Source organism: Myotis yumanensis, unplaced genomic scaffold (assembly GCF_028538775.1).
Source record: "Myotis yumanensis isolate MYYU_CA2020_CCGP unplaced genomic scaffold, mMyoYum1.0.hap1 SCAF_5, whole genome shotgun sequence".
Classification (NCBI taxonomy): domain Eukaryota; kingdom Metazoa; phylum Chordata; class Mammalia; order Chiroptera; family Vespertilionidae; genus Myotis; species Myotis yumanensis.
Window position 1 is genome coordinate 61,549,798 of NW_027223756.1, and position 23,235 is coordinate 61,573,032.

At 37.9% G+C, this 23,235-nt stretch overlaps 1 protein-coding gene across 9 annotated transcripts in view; it reads left to right on the forward strand.

Annotated features, from left to right (window-relative positions):
* Nucleotides 1-23,235, forward strand: part of FSTL5 (follistatin like 5) — a 725,468-nt gene that overhangs the window by 429,467 nt on the left and 272,766 nt on the right. For all 9 annotated transcript variants that reach the window (XM_070415376.1, XM_070415375.1, XM_070415378.1 and 6 more), the window contains one exon: nt 13,626-13,822. In XM_070415376.1, coding sequence (XP_070271477.1) covers nt 13,626-13,822 — 197 coding nt within the window. The remainder of the gene's footprint in view (nt 1-13,625; nt 13,823-23,235) is intronic.

Consider the following 23,235-nt stretch of genomic DNA (forward strand, 5'->3'; position numbering starts at 1 on the left):
CACAAAGACAGTATTTGCTTGCAAAGCTTTGTACCAAGAGTTGTGGGCAGGCAGGTAAGTGCCTTTCTTCATTCATGAGAAGGTGCAGTCAAGTCTAAAAGACCTCTCCCTGTTAGAAGTGCATAGTAATTTGAAAATTTTTTTAATCCAACCAATCAAAATGTTGGGTCTTCAGGAAGTTATAATAGATTCTGATATTTTTATTTGCTGTATGACCTTATAAAATATCTTTGTTTTTAATGTCATAGTACCATAATGAAATATCATTTTCTTCTTAAAAGGATGTTATGATTAAAAATAATAAAATAACTATATATTTAAATACATTGGTAATACAAGTATAGGATATTTGTTTTACAAAGGTAAAAAGTTAATTCAGCTGGTGAATTCTAACTTTTTAAAGTTTATTTTGTGTAGTAATAAAGAATAGAAAAATTAAAAGATGTTTTATAAGTTTGCTATTTACATTATATATATACATTTATGCTTTTGTTCAACTTGCTGGAGATATATTCAAATTCAGCTCTATATATTTACTTATATATAATGACATACAGGGTGGGACAAAAGTTAACAGTTGTTCATATGGAAAATAATACAATAATTAATACATAATAACACAATATAAACTGTTCCTGTACTCAAAACTGTAAACCTACCTTTGCCCACTCTGTCTAATCACTTGTATCTGAAATAATCCTAAGCACTGAGCCCTATTCTAAGAAAAAAAATTATATATGTAGACTGTTAAAAGGTTATTTTTAAAGGTAAAATGATTCTCATGCAGATATAAAATAAACATGTTAAATTGTAGTTAGCTCATTATTTATGAGGGAACTAGGCCGATGTTATAACCAGTTCAAAAAGTCAAAAAGCCATGCATTTGTATGGAGTAAACCATTGTAGAAATGAACCTGGCTTTTTTTTTTTTTTTTTTTTTTTTTTTTCACAAAAGGGGGTAGAGAAATCAACAGAACCTACCAGGCAGAATTCTTTTGCAAGTTCATAGACAAGAGTTATTTTTCACTGGTATCAGTTACCTGTAATTTACAGGGTAGTAAAATACCTCAAAGACAATGAAAGGCTAAAGTTAGAATACCCAGAAATTCATGTTATAAATAATGAAAACTTTTCCATTGGGTCTCCAATAATTTCTAATAATTTCTTTTTTATTCCAAACATTTTTACCAAACTATTTGAGAAAGCACAATGTAGTCTAAACTACGTTTAAATTGTACAAAGTGAAAGTCTTTCTATATAAATTATATAAGCTACTTTCATTATTTTAATTACAGAACCAAAAAGAAATAAACTTAATATTGGAAAATAAAAGAGCACTAAACCATTGTATATTTTGTATTAGTAGATACATGAATATATAATATATAGGTATATGAATCTTAATGTATGCTATCCTCAAGGAGAAGGTATTTTTTGTTTTCACTGCTCAAAACAGGTAACTAAATCAAGAAATTGAATAAACGCAAAGTTTACAGCGTATGTAAAGAAAAATCCTGGTTTTCTTCTTTCCTCAGAAAATTGAAAGCCAGGTTTTTAAATGTATTAATTAAATAATTCTACAACTCACTTTTAAAAATGGATGGCTTTAAAAACAAAGAGTTTGTAATTCATTTTCATCTGAAAACATACATGAAAAGGACAAGAACTTAAGTGATTCTCTTTTCTTCATAAGGTGAAAATTAGGAATTTTTCATCTCTTGTCTTTAGAAATTTCACACATTTTAATGAATTTTTCCCATGTAAATATATTCAAAACTCATATGCTTTTAGTTTGTAGAAAATTACTTTGAGAAAAGTCAGATTAATGAAATAGTAACTTTAGAAAGTTATCTTGAACTTACTTTGACAAAACAACCCATAAACTTTTCTGAACATAAATCAGTACCATATCAAAGGAATATATCTTCATATGCACACTTATTACTTGTATTAATATGACCACAGATTTTATACACACACACACACACACACACACACACACACACACACTACATAAAGGGAAATCAAAATGTCAGCTGGATTTCACAGAAAACGTTTTCATTTCAGACAAAGGCAACATCTTATTTTCCTCAGATTCTTCCACCTAGTTTGCATCAGTGAGTAGGTGTTTTTCTCTTTTTGAAAAATAGAATTTATGAAAAAGCTAGAAGCCCAGCGCGTGAAATCACACAGCCTGCCCACCCGCGCGTGCCCCACCGCACTCACAACCCCACCCACCTGTGCCAGTTTTGGTCCTTAAGGCGTTAGGGCCATAGGCCTTTTATATTATAGATGCTCAAAGTCACTGATCATCAGAGAGATGCAAATTAGAACATCAGGAGGTATCACCTCACACTTGTCAGAATGGCTACCATCAACAAATCAACAAATGACAAATGTGGAGAAAAGGGAACCCTTGTGCACTGCTGGTGGCAATGCAGACTGGTGCAACCACGGAAAACAGTAGGAGTTTCTTCAAAAAATTAAATATGGAACTGCCATTTGACCCAGTAATCCTATTTCTAGTAATATATCCTAAGAAACCCAAAACACCAATCAGAAAGGTTGTATATTTATTTGCTTTCTGTCTCATAAGCCCAATTTCTACTGATGGCATATACAATCTACACTTAATTTAGACACCTTCTAGTATTAATTTATCCTCTTCTACTCACATCTCTTATATAGTGTGTCCTCTGCCTTTCCTAAGTACTAAATATGTTTGGTAAAGGTCATTATAGGCTATTGTTAAAACACTATGCATATCCATAAGGACATGCATAACTAAATAGATTTTTGTTACTTCTTTGACTAATTGTGAATTAAAAGAAAATGACAAATAGTATCATATTTCTATGGCAATACTGACAAATTGAACTATTAGCAATTATAATTTTCCAGAAAACAAAACAATGAACATTTCATATAGGTAATTTAAAACCAATTATCCTTAATATGTAGTATATTCTATATGAGTTATTTTTTTTAATTTCAGAAAAAATTGGGAGTCCACGTTGCTAATATTCTAAATAATCATTATATAGTAGAGAATGGCTGATGCATATTTAGTTAAAGAAGTCTCCTTATGACCATTTAACTATTTAACTAACAGAACCAGGACTTACTTGAGAACACTGAGTAATCCTCTCTTACAAAGAGACAAATTGGCAAAATCATTTGTGTTTATTTGGTTGGTTTGGGGATAGTAGGGAGGTAATTGATGCTAGCTAGCATCCATGCTATGACTAATAGAAATATTAAATATATGATACTCATATGACAATGTCTTTTGAAGGTCAGCAGTGCTAAAAAGAAGAAATAACAACACACAGTTGTGACTACTACAGGGACATGGTTTTTTACAGGTGACATCTATTCAGATAAATTGTTTATACATGATCATTGTATTGAGATAAGAAATTGCCCACATACATAAAATACAAATGTATTCCCAAACTCAACAAGCTATAAAATTGTTATTAATATTAACCTATTTCAAAATTAAGATTATATGAAAGTATCTATGATAAAAGAACAACAACAGCAGCAAGACTATGAATGTTGCTATTCTGATAGTACTAGTAGTCTGATAGTACTAGTATATGATAGTATTTGACCGTTTATAGTTGAATAAGGATAAAAACGTGGCCAGAGGTTGATGTCCATTGATTAGTATTATTTCCTTTCTGTGCTTAGTAAAAAAAATAAAAATAAAAAGGATAATCTATATAGTGTGCATATATGTGTGTATGTGTGTATTAGAGACTATATACGTATATCAACAAAGAAATGCTTTTTCTCACTATCACTTTTGTATTTTTCTGTGGTAAATAAAACAAAGAATACCTGAGATATTAGGAGGCAAGAAAGATGTAATCTTGACTGATTAAAATGTTCTGTGACTAGAAAATACATATGATCATACTCTTAACACCAAACTGGCCATACAACCTAGGGCTTATTGATAAACTTCAGGGAGAAATGAACTCAGACTAATACTTCTATTATATACTAGAGGCCCGGTGCATGAAAATTCATGCACTGGAGGGGGGGTCCCTCAGCCCAGCCTGCCCCCTCTCACAGCCCAGGACCCTCAGGGGCAGGAGGTGACCTGGCGATCAGGGGAAGGCGATGCCCCCGTCACCCCTCTGCTGCTGCCACTGTCAGCAGCACAAGCCTCGGCCGGCCCTGGTTACCTGAGCCTTGGGCTAGCCTTGGGCAGCTGGGGGATTGGGGGACTAGAGGACTCTGGAGGCAGGCACATGGAGCAACCGGGTGGAGGCAAGCCTGGACTTATTACACGCCAGCTGCCCCGGCGGGGTTGAGGGGACTGGGTGCCACCATCTTGTGGCTGTGGGCACTGCCATATTTGAGGGTGGGGCAGTCAATTAGCATATTCCCTCCTTATGGCTGTGGCTCCTCCACCTTTGTGATGGTGTGAGGGTCAATTAGCATATTCCCTCTTTATTAGATAGGATAAATTTAGCATTAAATGTAATGCTTACAGAAGAGGACTATATTCCTATTAGAGCAGATTTCTTTGTGTTTTTTTTTTTTTAAAACCAAGGCACTATTCTTAATTGCTGCTTTATCTACATTTCCCATGTAGAAGTATTAAAGGTTTTCTCTCTAATTGTGGTTTAGAAGTTGTCCTGGTAATACTATCTCTATTTGATTTAGATTTTTTGAAGTCATTTTGCTATGTGCATACATAATCATGATTTTTAGGCAGGGTTGGTGAACCATTCATGTCATATTATGTGTAGTGTTTCCTAATAATGGTAGGAACACTTCTCTGTCTCAATATAGATGAAATGGCAATAAAAGCTTTATTATTCTGTATGCATATCAGATTTCATGCATGATGGCAGTCCTTAGAAGACTAATGTTCTCAACAAAATTTCACACATTTTTTTTTAGAATAACATGGAAGAAAGAACACTTAAAGCTTTTCTATATTCTCAAGAGAGCAGTAGATGTACCTTGTACCTTCTGAGTTGTGTATACAGCATGAGAAAATCCTGTGTTAATTTATGAGTGTTGGGCTTAGAATTCTTGAGTCAAAAGTTTCTCAACTTTTCATGTAAAGTTAAACGCCATGTCTATTATTGGGCTTACTATATTTTTAAGACTCTGGTATGGTAATTGTACTTACTTCATAGGGTCGTTATTAAGGTTAAATGAATTATCTGTAAATCTTAGAACACTACAGCACACAATAATTGCTTGTTAAATATAAAGCCATTATATGCCTCTGGCTACATAGATATAAATAGCATTATGTCTATAATATCAATACAAACAATAAAATTTTCATTGAGAACAACATCTTTGAGTGATGTGATAAAATTATTGAACATGATTGCTTAGTGTTCAAGAGTTCTAAGAGACCTGTTCCTTTAAAAAAAAAAAGTTTTTATTGATCTTTTTAGAGAGAGATGAAGGAAGAGGGATAGAGAGATAGAAACATTAATGAGAGAGGAACATCATCAATTGACTGCCTCCTACACCTGCACCTGCTGCATCCTAATGGCCCCTACCGGGGATCAGGCCCACAACCCAGGCATGTGCTCTGACCAGAAATAGGACCAGTGACCTCTTGTTCCTGGGTCAGTGCTCAACCACTGAGCCATATTGAGCAGGCTAAGAAACCTATTCTTTTATTATTATTATTATTTTGTTTTATTGCTTAAAGTATTACAAAGCGTATTACATATGTCTCCTTCCCCCCCGCCACTTGACCTTCCCCCAGCCTCCCCTACCCCCCAGTGTCTTATGTCCATTGGTTATGCTTATATGCATGCAAAGAAGTTCTTTGCTTGATCTCTTACCCACCCCCCCAACCCTCACTGGCCTTCCCACTGTAGTTTGACAGTCTGTTCGATGCTGCTCTGCCTCTGTATCTATTTTTGTTCATCAGTTTATAGTGGTCTTTATTATCCATAAATGAGTGAGATCATGTGGTATTTTTCTTTCATTGACTGGCTTATTTCACTTAGCATAATGCTCTCCAGTTCCATCCATGCTGTTGCAAATGGTAAGAATTCCTTCTTTTTTACAGCAGCATAGTATTCCATTGTGTCGATGTACCACAGTTTTCTAATCCATTCATCTGCTGATGGACACTTAGGCTGTTTCCAAATCTTAGCTATGGTGAATTGTGCCGCTATGAACATAGGGGTGCATATATTCTTTCTGATTGGTGTTTCTGGTTTCTTGGGATATATTCCTAGAAGTGTGAATCTTAGTTTTGACTATATTTGATGCACTGATAGTAACTTTTTTGTAACCTGGTTAATTTTTTCACAATGGTGGTCAAATTATTTAAAAATTAAAGAATGTCTTTTATATAGCACTAGAGGCGCGGTGTGTGGATTCGAACACCAGTGGGGTCCCTCGGCCTGGCCTGCAGGGATTGGGCTGAAACCTGCTCTCTGACATACCCCAAGGTGTCCTGGATTGAGAGAGGATGGTTCTCAGGTGACGCACCTGGAATCGGGCTCATCACCCAAGAACCGCAGCTGCCAAGTCACCACAGCTTGGCAGCTCCTGCATTGAGTGTCTGCCCCCTGGTGGTCAATGTGCGTTATAGCTGCCGGTCAGATGGTCAAATGGTTGGCCGGTCATTTAGGCTTTTATATATACTAGAGGCCCGGTGTATGGATTTGTGCACCGGTGGGGTCCATCAGCCTGGCCTGTGGGGATTGGGCCGAAACCAGCTCTCCAACATCCCTTGAGGGGTCCTGGATTGTGAGAGGGTGATTCTTGGGTGACGTGCCCCAGTATCAGGCTCCCTCCTCTCTGGTTCTGGGTGCATCACCTGAGAACCGTAGCTACCAAGTCACCACAGCTCGGCAGCTCCTGCATTGAGCTTCTTCCCCCTGGTGGTTAGTGCACGTCATAGTTACCGCTCAGCAAGTCAGCCAGCTGGCCAGTCAGTTAAGCTTTTATATATATATATAGATTATTCCTAGAATTAATATAAAGTAGGTAGTAGAAATCAAAACTTAAAACTCTATAACACACAGTCTACCACAAAAACAATAAGATCTGTGCCGTGTAATATGTAGGGCAATATGCACTTACATTTTAACAGCAATTGTAGGACTGCAAAAAGATGGAAGGTCTGACATATCATGTACAAAATATTTGTACATAGGTTGCAGAAAAAAATGATTAGAAAAAACTTAATTCACACACTCCTTAACAGCATTAGCTGTTATATATTCTATAAGAGGTATGCTTTTTCATATGAAGCACATATTTTCTAGGTTTTTACTCTAAAGATAGTGACATAAAAGACTGGTAAATTCACTGACCATCAAAATAACAAATTTGACTAGTTATAATAATGAATACTGTAAGTTGTATTTACATCTGGTAAGATAAATTTATATTTTTTAATTTTTTTTGAGCAATCTACATTATTGATTTCATCATCATACTGTGTTCTATTTTATTTTATTGTGTTTTCTGTTAGCATGTTCGGCATGTTTACTTTATAGTATGTGACTATGTTTGGGAGGATGATAAGTGGTAACAGTGAGTAATAGCTAAGCTGCACACTCGCTTCCAAATGTGTCACCTTTGAAGAATATAGTTGAAAACAGAGGATAGAAAGCCTAATCTTGCCCCTAAAAACATTTATGCTCATGTCTTCCCAGGTTTAGGAGAGCAAAGTGACTTGATTATTAGAGCACCTTTATTGAAATTAGAATACATAATCACATTTGCCAAATAAGAAAATCAAACTCTTTTTTACTACAGCCTGGTATATAAATTTACAGTTGTCAATGTGCCATATAACTGACAAAAGTACATCATAAGTAGTGAAGTGCTTGGACAATGAATGGTTAATTCAAAATACTTTTATTTCCAATAAGATTCATTTCAGAAATTAATGAGTAAGCATTGCAATTGAATTAATTGTTTTTAATTATTTACTTTTCTTCAACAATGCTTAAGGAGATAATAAATTAAACAAAATCAAATTTTGTATATGGAGAGAGTGGGGGAAGGGTAAAAGAGTTAATATCTCTCATAAAATATATTTATTGATTTTAAAAATGTTCTGTAACCCAACTGGCATGGCTCAGTGGTTGAGTATCAACCTATGAACCAGGAGGTCATGATTGAATTCCTGATCTGAGCATATGTCTGGGCTGCAGGCTCGATCCTCAGTGGAGGGCATGCAGGAGGCAGCTGATCAGTGATTCTACACATAGTTTAACAACCTACACCTTAATATGAAGATAATAATTTTCTATGCTAAATTTAATTAATATTAGCTAATTAAATCTATATACTAAATTTTGACTTACTGCTTTGCTATAAATACAAAATATTTTTCTAAAAATATGGAAAATAATTCTGTTAGTTATTGCAAGGTTTGAGGAACAAAATAATTTCATTATATATTCCAACAATGAATAGACTTGGCACTAAAAAGTATCCAAGTTTTATTCTTTGAATTTTTAATATTTCAGTTTATATAAGAATCAAATTAATCAAATTCTAAACATAAATGTTAAAAGAGAAAAATGGAATTCTTATATAGTTACGTTTGAATATTTTTGCATTGAAGGGAATGGGTATATTTTACTGATGGATGGGAGGGAAGGATACAAGTATAATTTCAAAGAGATAGGAACAAATTATAGCCTTTGAAAAACATAGTAAGCATAATTGATATGTATATAATCTATAATTCTTAGCACTTATGTACTCAAAATTGATGGTTGTACTATCAGATATATAAAATGTAATTCTCTGTTCCATGGAGACTTGTAGATGTACTGCCTGCTACACAGGGTGGGGTCCTTGAATGTCAGCATATCTTCATCTTTCCAGGATCCGCAAGGTGAATTTTAACACCTCTAGTAGAATGACACTGAGTTGAGAGTCGACACAGAGGCAATGTCATAGGAAGAAAGATGGTATGGGTACTACCACACAGGGACCTCCTCTGTCTTGTTCTCAGTGTCTGGGGCAGGCTCAGCAGAGCAGGCTTCTTCCTGTTCCCCCAAAGCAGGAGTGGTCATTTCTTTCCCTGAGCTACTCCAAGCTAGCACAGCCACTGACTGTTGAGAAAGGAATCCAACCAAAGCAGCTAATAAACAAAAATGCCTTACCTTCCTGCCTGATGTTATTCTTGGATGAGGACACACTTTCTACATATCCACTGATGTTTATTTTTCTAAATATCTATTGTTCTTCATTAATAATGCTGGTCCTTTTTCTTTCACATTGAAACTTATTGAAAGGACAGGAACTATTTAATATTTCCCAATCTGCACTTTGTTCTTACTCCTTAGCCCATTGTAATATGAATTCTGCTCTAGTTATTTATTGAAATTGTTCTGTAAAGCCATCCATCACCTCTAATTTAAGCAATATAATGGGAATGTCTTATTGTTTATCTAACTTCTATTCTGAAACATTTGACATTTCATCAGACCCTCTTTCTTGAAAAGTTCTTTCCCCTTAGCTCCCTCCTTTTCGGTACTTTCTTATAGTTTTCCTACATCTCAGATACTACTTTTTTTTTTCTTTGTGAGTTCTGCTTTCTATACCTGTAATTTAAGCAGTGATATTGCCTTGAGTTTATTATTATATTTATTTTTCACTTTACCAATAATCCTTGGACAAACTTACTGAATCTGTGTATAAGTTGATTTTAAAACTCATTTCTGAAGATGAGAAGTAGAGAATAAAGGATAGAAAAGATATTGCCTCTGTGTAAAAATCATTCTGTTTCTTTCTAGCTCTGTAACTTTGAACCATTTATATAATCTCTCTGTGCTTTGGCTCGTCATCTGTAAAATGGTGATAATTATTTTATCTATCTTTTTGGATTAATGTGAGAATTAAGTGGTTTAATAGATACAGAGTTCCTAGTACCTCGGAAGCCTGCATTACAAGTAATCTATTATTAATAACAGATGTATCTGTTTATTACTTTAAAAAATCTGTGACAGATTTTTATTAAGACTTAAATTATGCTGTTTTACATAAGTTTATAACAGCTTATCATACATTATCATAGAATATGTATGCCTTAACTTCAAAGTTTTTTTTATTTTTATTTTCTTTGGATTTCCAGCAATACCTCAATGCTTGGACTTAGGAAACTTTCAATTTGGAAACAAAAGTATTAATAGAGAACATCATGATGATACATTATTTGATTAGATCAAAATTTGAGTGCAACAACCCAAATTCTATTCCCTTCCCTAAATTTTAAATGTTGTTTAAAAGGTTTTCAGCATTTCAATTCAATTTTTCATCTGCCTCTCATTGACATTCTGACCTCCTCATTCCCTATGATCACAGATCAGCCCCTGCACACTCACCCTGCCTCCCACATCCTCACCTTCAGTCAAATGAAAGGACATAAAGATGCAAGGTCAAATACCGAAATCCCAGGTCTATTGGAAAGGTCTATTATCATTTTCCACATTCTTTCATCGCACATTTCTCTCTATTTCTAAAGCACACCCCACACACATGGATACACACACACCTACATACACATATTTGAAGGCTTCTTTTGTGCCACTTTCATGGACACCAAAATTGCTACCTATCCCTTTGGATTTGATTACTTCTCTCCTGTGTCTGATTCTTTTGCTATTCTTATTACTAAAACATATTCTTATTATTTTTCTCTATTGAAAACAGAATAATGCAAAATTGACTTAATCTGCAGCACAAAGTTTAGATTTTTTTGTAGAAAAATGAAGTTCTTGACAAGATTGCTAAACAATAAGATTGATGAACAACAGTAGTCATTTCACTGTCTTTGAAAAATAAGATAGTCTCTCATTCTCCAGCAGAGGTTGTTTTCTGTCTTATCTTAAAAGAGAATGAGACTTCAAATATTGCTTTTCAACCCAGGCTTACATCTATATTTAAAATTCTTTAGAAATCTTCTTTCTAAACTGTAGATTCTGTCAAATCCTAATTGTCAACATTGACCACAAATATAAGTTATCTTTTCCCCCTAAAATATTGCATACAAACTTCTTAGGTATTATGATACCCATTTTTTTTTCATTTATAATTACACTAGGGGCCCGGTGCACAAAAATTTGTGCACTGGGGGGGGGTTGCCCCAGCCTGGCCTGTGCCCTCTCCCAGTCTGGGACCCCTCGGGAGATAACGACCTGCTGGCTTAGGCCTGCTCCTGGGTGGCAGAGGGCATGCCCAATCCCTAAGTGCAGCCCCTGGTCAGGCTCAGAGCAGGGCCGATTGGGGAGTTGGGGCACCACCCCGTCATGCACAGAGCAGGGTGGATTGGGAGGTTGCAATGCCACCCTCAGTCACACTCAGGGTAGGGCCGATTGGGGGGTTGGGTCACCGCCCCCTGTTACACTCAAGGCAGGGTCGAAGGGGAGGTTGCGGCGCCACCCCCTGTCACGCACAGAGCAGGGCCGATCAGGGGGTTGGGGCACTGCCCCCTGTCACTCACAGAGCAGGGCCGATAGGGGAGCTGGGGCACCGCCTCCTGTCACACACAGAGCAGGGAAGATCAGGAGGTTGGGGCGCTGCACCCTGTCACACTCAGGGCAGGGCCAATGGGGAGGTTATGGCTCTACCCTGTCACACACAGAGCAAGGCCCGTGGAGGGGGGTTGGGGCGCCACCCTCTATTACCCACAGAGCAGGGCCGATCAGGGGGTTGGGGCACCGCCACTGTCACACTCAGGGCAGGGCCGATGGAGAGGTTATGGCTCTACCCTGTCACACACACAGCAGAGCCCGTGGGGGCAGAGGGTTGGGGCACCGCACCCTGTCACACACAGAGCAGGGCCGATCAGGGGGTTGGTGCGCCACACCCTGTCAAACACAGAGCCGCAGGGCAATAGGGGATTGGGGAGCTCCCCCCTATCAGGCACAGAGCAGGGCTGATCAGGGGGTTGGGGCGCCTTCCCTTGTCATGAACAGAGCAGGGCGGATAGGGAGGTTGTGGACCCACCCCCTGTTACTCACAGAGCCGCAGAGTGATCAGGGGGTTTGGGCGCTGCCCCCTGTCACGCTGATCCCGGTGCCGGGAGCCTTGCTGCTCCGCTGATCCCGGTGCCAGGAGGCATATTACCCGTTTACTATATAGAATAGAGGCCTGGCGCATGGGTAGGGGCCGGCTGGTTTGCCCTGAAGGGTGTCCTGGATCAGGGTGGGGGTCCCCACTGGGGTGCCTGGCCAGGCTGGCTGAGGGGCTGAGGGCTGTTTTCCCACTGGCGGTTGACTAAAAGCTCCCAACCGCTCCTTGTTTTCTTTTTTATTCTGGGCCAGCTTTAGCTCTGAGGCCTCGCTGCTGAAAACATGGATACAATGTTGCGGTCCGGGGCTGACTGAAAGCCGGTTTTGTTTAGCTTCTTATTTGCAACATAGTAATAGTTGCTTAGAGTTGCAGTTGAGAGGCCGGCAAGTGAGGCGGGGAACGTTGGAGTCTGCAGTTCCTGGAGGAAGCAAGCCTCCCTGCTCGCTTCAGTGCATGGCTGCCGGCCGCCATCTTGGCTGACAGTTAATTTGCATAAGGATACGCTGATTAGCCAATGGGAAGGGTAGCTCGTACGCCAATTACCATGTTTCTCTTTTATTAGTGTAGATTATAAACTGTATTTTCTGTAATGTAGTTTATATCACATTTGGTCTCAATGATATGCAATTAATTTTAGTGCACTATTTATGAAGACATCAGTATGAATCCATTGTAAGTGAAATCCTTTGTAAAATAATCATGTGAATATTTTAGAAGGATTGTAATTACTTTTGAAAAAATTATGTCAAGCAATTATTTTCATTAACAGTGATGTTCCCACTATTCCTATGGTTATACTATGGGAGATATGAAAAATATGTAATGCATTGCTACTTTAATATACATACTTTAGTTATGAAGATGAAATTTGGAAAGTTAAGACTTTAAGATATAAAATGCAAATACATATCATATTATACACACTAAGTATTCTAAAAGGAAAAATAAATGAATAAATGAAAAATAACAATACTTTGGGAAGAATACAAGTATGAGCTTAGTTGCATTATAAATAGAATTAAGAAAAAATGTAAATACACACACACACATAAATTTCTTCAAAACAAACCCAAATATTATAAACCTATATCCAGTTAAAAATGTGCTATAGTATTTGGGAGCCACATACATGTGTGTGTGTGTTTAAGTGCAAAAATTCAGCACAATCTAACCTAATCTGGCCTTGGGCAAGCCATTTCATCTTCCTGTGCCTCATGTTCAAAACCTGTGAAATTATCAATATGGGGATGTATTATGAGGATTAAAACGAAGATATATTTAAGCACTGGAGCCAATGAGAGCTACCATGTGTTTCTGTGTACCTCATAGAACCAATAACTTAGGCATAGAGAGAATACACACTAAATATATTCTTATTAGGTTTGATACAGACAAAATTTTTCTAAACTGCCATGAAAATAGCCTGATTTTTTTCTTGCACAAGTTGTAAACTATACCAAGTAGATACAAAAATTATGTACAAAGTATGGCATCTATAAGGTACCAGCTTCTAAACATTAATAAAATAAATGATTTGTTTTCCATAATATTGCTTTGAAAATAACTTAGTTCTTTTGTTACAGGAGATAACTGCAAGGCCACTGAATACAACAAGATGAAAAGCATGCTTTTAGATTTACAAAAGCAAAAATATATTACACGAGAAAATGAAAACCCTAACGATGATGACATATCTCGGAAGAAGTTGTTGGTGGATCAAATGTTTAAATATTTTGATGCTGACAGTAACGGACTTATAGATATGAATGAACTAACTCAGGTATGATTAATGATTAACTTAAGTTGATTTAAATATAGCATATACAATGTTTGGACAATACATTGGTGTGGACTTATTTTATATTAATAAAATGTATATTTAATCTATATTATTTGAGAGTGTGGACACACAACATTTTGAAAGTAAAATTTCACTACTCTATAAGCAATGTTAATATCAAGCAACTTTATGTTCTTTATGTTATCTTTTACAGTTAAAAAATGAGGTTTTTATACCTTAAATACATAAAGGAATTACCAGTTCTCTATTTTATAGAATTTATAAAATATCTTCAGGTATATTCTGGAGTCTTTGTAATGTTTAATTTTCTATAGCCAACAAAACCTTGTTTACTCAGTATTCAATGGAACTATTGACCAGCAATTGAGTACCTCTATAACATAATGTAAATAAATGATTTAAGATAATATTGAATTAGGGACATACTCCAGTACTTTTTCAATAATCAAGGCTCAATTATAATATATTTAATTTTTATTTAATATTAAGTCCACATTATTAAATTTCATTTCTTAGAAATTTGTTGCATAAATGATACATGTAAAAGAAAATTTGTTATTAAATAGAATATATTATTAAACAAAAGTTCTTTATATGAGCCATTAGAAAAAATAGAAATATTTTTATGTGTATGTCACAGACTGATAGACTATTATTTGCTTTGAAAATAACTTATTTTTTAAAGAATATAAAGTGGTTCTGGATAGTACTGGAAATGTAAAAGAAGGGTTATGCAATTTCTCCAGAAATAAATACAGGTTTCCAGAGGTAATAGAGAGAAAAAGCCAATCTAGAGTGTCTAGGAAAATGATAACACTAAGGAATTTTGCTGACTTATTGCTGTAGTGTATCTGGAGGTATATTTTGCTGCTGTGGATAGCAGTTAATATAGTTTTCAAGAAGAAATCAATACTATATTTCCATAAAATTATATCATTCACCTTTTATCGTTAATTACATGGTTTATTTTTTAAAAATCTGACATTATAGAATATTGGTCTTATCATGAAAGTATTTCTAAGCTTTGGAATATGTAACTTAGTTTAGAGACTTCATATTAAAGTGACCTTGTGAGCAAGTTGACTATAGTTCTTGTCATTCCAGTTAATTAAAATATATATCATTTTCATTATCTTTTTAAATTCAGCCTACATTTATTGAGTAGTCATTAAGTCCCAGGAACTAGGATTAAAGCAACTGAACTCTGGAATTTTAGGGTAAAATTAGCAAACTTTTAATTAAACTCTCTGTGTTGTTATATACACTATGATTTAGTTTTCAGGATGAAACACTTTAATATTTTATATTTATATTAATAAGATATAACAAGATAATTATATTAAAATGAATGTATAATTAAGACATGCCATCTTGACCTATATGTGTCTGACATATTGGAATATTGTGGTTTTGTTTTGTACTTATTCCTTACTTTAATAATATTTTTAGTTTTATTAACATTTACACCTCTGTAATCATTGGGTTGGGTACAAAATATGATCTGACCAAATCCTGTTATTATCATAATACCCACATATAAATCCAAAAGGAAAATTCCTAATCATTACAGAATGGCAGTAGCAGCCCTTCATCTGTACATGTTTGAAATGTCTGCTACATTCAAGTTTGTATTCATTTCCTAGGGTGGCCATAACAAAATACAGCAAACTGGGTGGCTAAAGCAACCTCTCTCTCAGTCTCTCTAAGTCCAAAATCAAGGTTGGCAGGACCATGCTCCCTCTGAAGTCCCTGGGGAGAGGATTTCCCTTCCTTCTTTCAGCTTCTGGGAGGACCAGGCATTCCGGTCTCCCCTTCAGTAGTCACATTGCTTTCTCTGTGTGCCTGCCTTCACATCATCTTGCCTCTCCTTAAAAGGATACCAGTCATACTGGATAAGGGCCGCCTCTACTTCAGCACGACCTCATCTTAAGTTATGTGATTTCATCTTTAACAACCCTGTTTCAAACAAGATAACATCTTGAGGTCCTGGGGGTTAGGACTTCCATATATATTTTGGAAAAACACAAATCAATAGGTAATAAAGTTCATCTGATCTAAAGTTTACTTTAGCTTTTTTGACCTTTGATTGTAACTTCCTTTATTGTCTGAAGAGTGTCCCTCTAATTCATCTGAAAGTTGTGATGTGAGAGCAGAGATTATCTGCAGAATTCCATTGGTCTCTTGGCTATCTATGAAGTACATGCAAGCAAGAATCTAGAAAGGTAGAGTTACTGATTGAGGTTACCAGCTGGGACCTCGGTTAGTCTCATTAACCCAGAAAAGATTTTAAGGTCAATTAAAATGAAAGCAAAGCAAAGTGGGATTATTGAAGATACACTCCAAACGAGGAGCAGGCTAGTCAAGAGAGACAATGGTCCAGAACTCCTGGTTTATATGGTTTAAGTGAAGAATTTTCTGGGTGGAGACTTATTTATTTGCATTCGGGGGTGACTGACAGAAAAGGGTTATGTAACTATATTTCTTCTGTGCATGCCCTTACCCATAATGCATACAGAAAAACCCACAGGGTGAAGAGGTGTCAAAATCACAATGTAAATTTTATTATAATTAGTCTAGGACCCCAGAAAGGTAGCATTGAGATCATGTCGATCATTTCCCTTTGAGCTTGTGCCAAGAACAGGCCGGTTCTGCACCTGCCTGCTGGAAGTCTTCTGGCTGCTGGGCTGAAGGCAGTGTTGGGAGACCACTGTTCAGGACCCCAGGACAGGCCCTACTCCAGCCGCTCATGTCTAACTTCCTAACTAACAGCAATGTTTACTGACTTCCTTCCATACACATCCCACACCACATAAGTCACTCTTTCCTTCAGCACTCAATATTGGAAATGTTAGTAGCTCATCTATCCACAATCAATTATGAAAAGAGTAATCAATTATAACAGACACTCTGGAGAAGATATAATAAATTTCTAGTTATTTATACCAAAATTAATGTTTTTTGGCTTGGTATTTTTAAGTTACAAGTGATTTTAAAGAACCTATATGTCATATTATGACAAACTAGAGGCCCGATGCATGAAATTCATGCGCATGGGGGCGGGGGGGTCCCTCATCCCAGCCCACACCCTCTCACAGTCAGGGAGCCCTCGGGTGATGTCTGACTGACAGCTTAGGCCTGCTCCCCAAAGAATGTCAGTCTGACATCCTTAGTGCTGCCTCGAGGCGGGAGAGGTTCCCGCCACTGCCGCTGTGCTTGCCAGCCATGAGCCTGGCACAGGGCTTCTGGCTGTGACCACCAAGGGGCAGCTCCTGCGTTGAGTGTCTACCCTCTGATGGTCAGTGTGCATCATAGCGACCAGTCGGTCTGCCGTCAGGTCTATTTGCATATTACCCTTCTATTATATAGGATAATACATATAAACTTTACTCATAAACTTGGAAACATGTATCATAACAATATAAAATTTAAACATAATTTAACTTTGAGTTAAGAGGGAAAGGATCTTAATGGTGTCTATTAATAATTTACAAGCTATTATTAGCAGAAAATGTAACATGCAACCCATGATACTGCCAGTGACAAGTAAAAATTAAAGATCATAATTGGGCTTTGAGGTTTTATAAATGCAGCATGAAAGCTGGCTGCACATATTTGATTCTTGCTCCACATAATGAATACGTATTCTAGAGATGCTCTTGCAGATTTTCAAGTAAATTAGAACGTAGAGGCCTGTCTAGTTGAGAGAAAAAAGACATAACAGAAGCAGTAGATATAGAGGTAAGATCTTTAATATCACAGTTAACAGATTGTCATAGCAAGAAAATATTTGCTAAAATAAACCAATTAGTTTTAGAAATAGATCCAGTCCATCCACCTATTCACCATTCCAGATTGATGGGACTGTTGATACAGAACATTGAGTCTTCCAATGTGAGGCTGATTTTTGTATGTTGGAAATACCCAACAATAAAATGTAAATTTATCACAAAGTGAAATTTTGGACTCTCAAAATACCTGCATTTTTATTAAGTTGATAAAATTTATGTTAGAACACTGGTAGATTTTTCATTTATAATTGAGAACCTGGAAGAGTTTAAATAGGTTATAACTGAAGAGAAATAAACAAAGATTAAGATGCAATATGCATTTCAAATGATATTTTTTATGATCATGGCATAGTGTTTAAGAACTTTGATGATAATTTCTTACAAAAAGAGAAATTTAAAAAAAAATCCCATTTTTCATTGCAACAAAAATATTAAGATACCTAGGAAAAAAATTAACTAAGGAGATAAAAGACCTGTATTTGGAAAACTACAGGACACTGAAAAAAGAGATAGAGGAATACAGAAAAATGGAAGATTATACTGTGTTCATGGATTGATAGAATCAACATCATTAAAATGCCCATACTACCCAAAGCAATCTATAGATTTAATGCAATCCCAATTAAAATACTAACATATTTCACAGACCTAGAACAAACTATCCAAAAATTCATATGGAATAAAAAAAGACTCTGCATAGACATAGTAATCCTGAGAAAGAAGAACAAAGTTGGATTGATCATAATACCAGATATCAAACTGTACTACAAAGCCACTGTCATCAAAACTGCCTGATACTGGCACAAGAACAGACATACTAGTATAGACAAATGGAACAGAACAGAGAACCCAGAAATTGACCAAAGCCAGTATGCTCAATTAATATTTCACAAAGGAGGCAAGAGCATACAATGGACTCAAGATGGTCTCTTCAATAAATGGTGTTGGGAAAATGGGACAGAAACATGCAAAAGAGTGAAACTTGACCACCAACTTACACCATACACAAAAATAAATTCAAAATGATTAAAGGACTTAAATGTAAGATGGGAAACCATAAAAATCTTAGAGTAAACCACAGGCAGCAAAATATCAGACATAGGTTGTAGCAATATCTTTACCGATACAACTCATAGGGCAATGGAAACTGAGGAGAAAAATAAACAAATGGGACTACATCAAAATAAAAAGCTTCTGCACAGCAAAAGAAACCATCAACAAAACAACAAGAAAGCCCACTGCATGGAAGAACATATTTGCCAATGTTATCTCTGATAAAGGTTTAAATCTCCAAAATTTATAGGGAGCTCATACAACTTAACGAAAGGAAGATAAACAGTCCAATAAAAAAATGGACAAAGGCCCTAAATAAACACTTTTTGAAAGAGGACATACAGAAGGCCAAGAGACATATGAAAACATGCTCAAAGTCACTAATCATCCGAGAGATGCAAATCAAAACAACAGTGAGATACCATCTCACACCTGTCAGACTGGCTATCATCAACAAATCAACAAATGACAAGTGCTGGTGAGGATGTGGAGGAAGAGGAACCCTTGTGCACTGCTAGTGGGAATGCAGACCTATGCAGCCACTGTGGAAGACAGTATGGAGTTTCCTCAAAAAATTAAAAATGGAGATTCCATTTGACCCAGTAATACCACTTCTAGGAATATGTCCCAAGGAAGCAGAAACACCAATCAGAAAGGATATACGCACCCCTATGTTCATAGCAGCACAATTTACAATAGCTAAGATTTGGAAACAGCCTAAGTACCCATCAGCAGATGAATGGATTAAAAAACAGTGTTACATCTATACAATGGAATACTATCCTATATAATAAAGAGCTAATATGCTAATTAGACCAAACAGCAGAATGACCATCTATCTGGACATCCTTCCAGATGACCGTCTGGATGACCTTCTGGACAAAACTGGGGCTGTGAGGGCTGGCCAAGGCAGCCAGGACTGCAAAGGACGGCCGAGGCTGCAAGGGTCTGTGAGGGGCTGTGAGGGTCTAACCCCTTGCACAGATTTTGTGCACCAAGCCTCTAGTGCTGATATAAAAAAGAAGGAACTCTTATCATTTGCACCTGGAGAGCATTATGCTAAGCAAATAAGCCAGTCAGAGAAAGATAAATATCACATGATCTCACTCATTTGTGGAATATAGTGAACAACATAAACTGATGAACAAAAATAGATCCAGAGGCAGAGAAGCATAGAACTGACTGTCAAACCTCAGATAAAAAGGGGGGTGGGTTGGGGATGGGGTTGGGGGTGGGAGATTGGGTAAGAGATCAACCAAAGGATTTGTATGCATGCATATAAGCATTACAAATGGACACAGACACTAGGATGGTGAGGGCATGTGCTGGGGAGTAGGAGTGCCTGGGGAGAGATCAATGGAAGAAAAATATTATAATAGCTATGTACAGGCCAGGGGGGCACTTGAAATATCAGAGGGACCACTCTGTAAAGAATATTATTGTCTAACCATCATGTTGTGTACCTGAAACTAATACAGAATAATATTGAATGTGAACTACAATTGGGAGGGGGGAAAGATGGAAAACTGTATGTTACATGTTTTTTCATCACAATAAAAATAAATAAATGCATGCATACATACATACATACATACATACTGTAACTGGTATCTCCCCTAAGGGTGGTATATATGACTAGTGTGGTCAGGCACTCAGCTCCATAATAGCACATTTGTGGTCTTAAGTAGATACAATATTTCTAAAACAAATGAACGTGTAATGCCTATCAGGCTGGCATGTAGGAAAAGGTCATTTGAAGAGAAAAGGTTAATTATCATTTGTTATGTAAAGGATCATAGAACTCCTCTGCATCATTTATTCACACAGATATTGAAGTGACTAGGAATATTGAAAGACTAAATAAAAGTGGGCAGAAATAATGTGAATCAGGAGCTTTATCTATTCTTGAATTATGGAGTGAGAATACAGAGAATCATGTAGTTGAATGACCTTAGTTTTAAAGAGTAGGCTCTATGTATCAATCATTCCTTCTATCTATCTATCTATCTATCTATCTATCTATCTATCTATCATCTATCTACCTATCAATCAATCATCTGGTGAAGATTAGTTTAGAATGATGAAATATTGTAATCAAGAAGTGCCAATAGGGAGGCATGTAGTTATTTATTACATTCCTTACATGGGGTGGAATGGATCCGAGAAAAAAGTTATCCTCCAATTATTAAAATTATTGGAAAAAATGTTTTCTTAAGGAACTGCCAAGATCTTTTAAAGTCAATATGGTTAAGAACTTGGCAAAAGAAAATTTCCTTATCAGAGAGCCAGTTTCCCAGAGGGCATGATGATGGGTTTGAGTTGGAAAGGAATAGAGATTGGGTAAGATTGGGAAATGTGCACAGCCATATGAGGAGACTTGGATTTCATAGGGCAGCAGAGGTAGGCTAGGGTATGAAGCACAAAGGAATTTGTCTAAACTTAGAGGAGAATGGATAACTATTTCTTGCATTATGGTCCTATAAATTTGATTCGCAGGATAAGATGAGGTGATACATAGGCTGACATCACTTGCTTCAATGTCATCCTTGAGTTTGTTGGCACTATCCTATATAATAAAGAGGTAATATGCAAATTGACTATCACACCCTCACACAAGATGGCCGCCCCCATGTGGTCAAAAGATGGCCACCACAAGATAGCCGGCAGGGGAGGGCAGTTAGGGGTGACTAGGCTGGCAGGAGAGGGCAGTTAGGGGCGATCAGGCCGGCTGGGGCGGGCAGTTGGGGGCAACCAGGCCTGCAGGGGAGGGCAGTTAGGGGTGATCAGGTCTGCAGGGGAGGGCAGTTGGAGGTGAGATCAGGCTGGCAGGGAAGGGCAGTTAGGGGCAACTACGGTGGCAGAGGAGGGCAGTTGGGGGCAATCAGGCTGGCAGGGGAGTGGTTAGGGGTGATCAGGCTGGCAGGAAGAAGCAGTTAGGGGCAATCATGCAGGCAGATAGCTGAGTGGTTGGGAGCCAGCAGTCCTGGATTGTGAGAGGGATCAAGCCTAAACCGGCAGTCAGACATCCCCCCAGGGGTCCCAGGTTGGAGAGGGTGCAGGCTGGGCTGAGGTACACCCGCCCCCAGTGCAAGAATTTTGTATACCGGGCCTCTAGTTAAAAGATAAACTAAAGCATATTAAAATTTTAATAGTTTATTTGAATAAAGGTTATTTCAAAATGGGCAGCCAAACTAGAAGTGGTTAGAAGCAATTCACAGAGGGGAATTGGAGGATAATTTTTATAGAGAAAAAGCAAGAACAAACTAAGGAGATTATTGATTGGCTGTAGTTTAAACCAAATGGCTGTTTGTGATTGGATTTCCTTGGTTTTCCATTTAATAACCTTGAGGCATTTCTAGGCTTAGATTTTTGTTTGCTTGTCTAGGCACCTCTGCATTAGAGCTGCCTCAATTTAATGGCCTTCTTTTTTTAAAAAAAAAAAATCTTTTTATTGACTTCAGAGACGCAGGGAGAGGGAGAGAGAGAGAGAGTAACAAAAATGATGAGAGAGAATCATTGATTGACTACCTCCTGCATGCTCCATACTGGGGTTCGAGCCTGCAATCGGGGCATGTGCCCTGATCAAGAATCGAACTGTGACTTCTTGACTCATCCTATCTAATAAAAGAGAAACATGATAATTAGCCGTATGGCCGCTACCCTTCCCATTGGCTAATCAGTGAGTATATGCAAATTAACTGACAACCAAGATGGCGGCCGGCAGCCAGGCAGCTTGAAGCTAACAGGGAGGCTTGCTTGCTCCAGTGACTGCGGACTCCAATGTTCCCCGCCTGACTTGCCGGCCTCTCAGCTGCAACTCTAAGCAACTATGTTGCAAATATAGAAGCTAAACAAAACCCCAGAAACCTGCTTTATTCAGCCGGGCTTCAGCCAGCCAGACCGCAACATTGTATCAAATACAGAAACAAAGGCCAACCGAGGCCTCAGAGCTAAAGCTGGCCCAGAATTTTAAAAAAAGACAGAAAAAAAGGAGCAGTTGGGAGCTTCAGTCACTCGCCAGCCTGAAAACAGCCCTCAGCCCCTCAGCCAGACTGGCCAGGCACCCCAGTGGGGACCCCCACCCTGATCCAGGACACCCTTCAGGACAAACCAGCCATCCCCCACCCGTGCACCAGGCCTCCATTCTATATTGTAAAAGGATAATATGCCTCCCGGCACCGGGATCAGTGGAGCCGCGAGGCCTCCCAGCACCAGGATCAGCGTGACAGGGGGCAGCGCCCAAACCCCCTGATCACCCTGCAGCTCTGTGTGTGACAGGGGGCAGGGCCACAACCTCCCTATCCGCCCTGCTCTATTCATGACAGGGGAAGGCGCCCCAACCCCCTGATCAGCCCTGCTCTGTGCCTGATGGGGGGAGCTCCCCAACCTCCTGATCGCCCTGCGGCTCTGTGTGTGACAGTGGCGGCGCCCCAACCCCCTGATCAGCCCTGCTCTGTGGGTGATAGAGGGCGGTGCCCCAACCCCCCCTCCCCCGCACGGGCCCTGCTCTGTGTGTGACGGGGTAGAGCCATAACCTCCCCATCGGCCCTG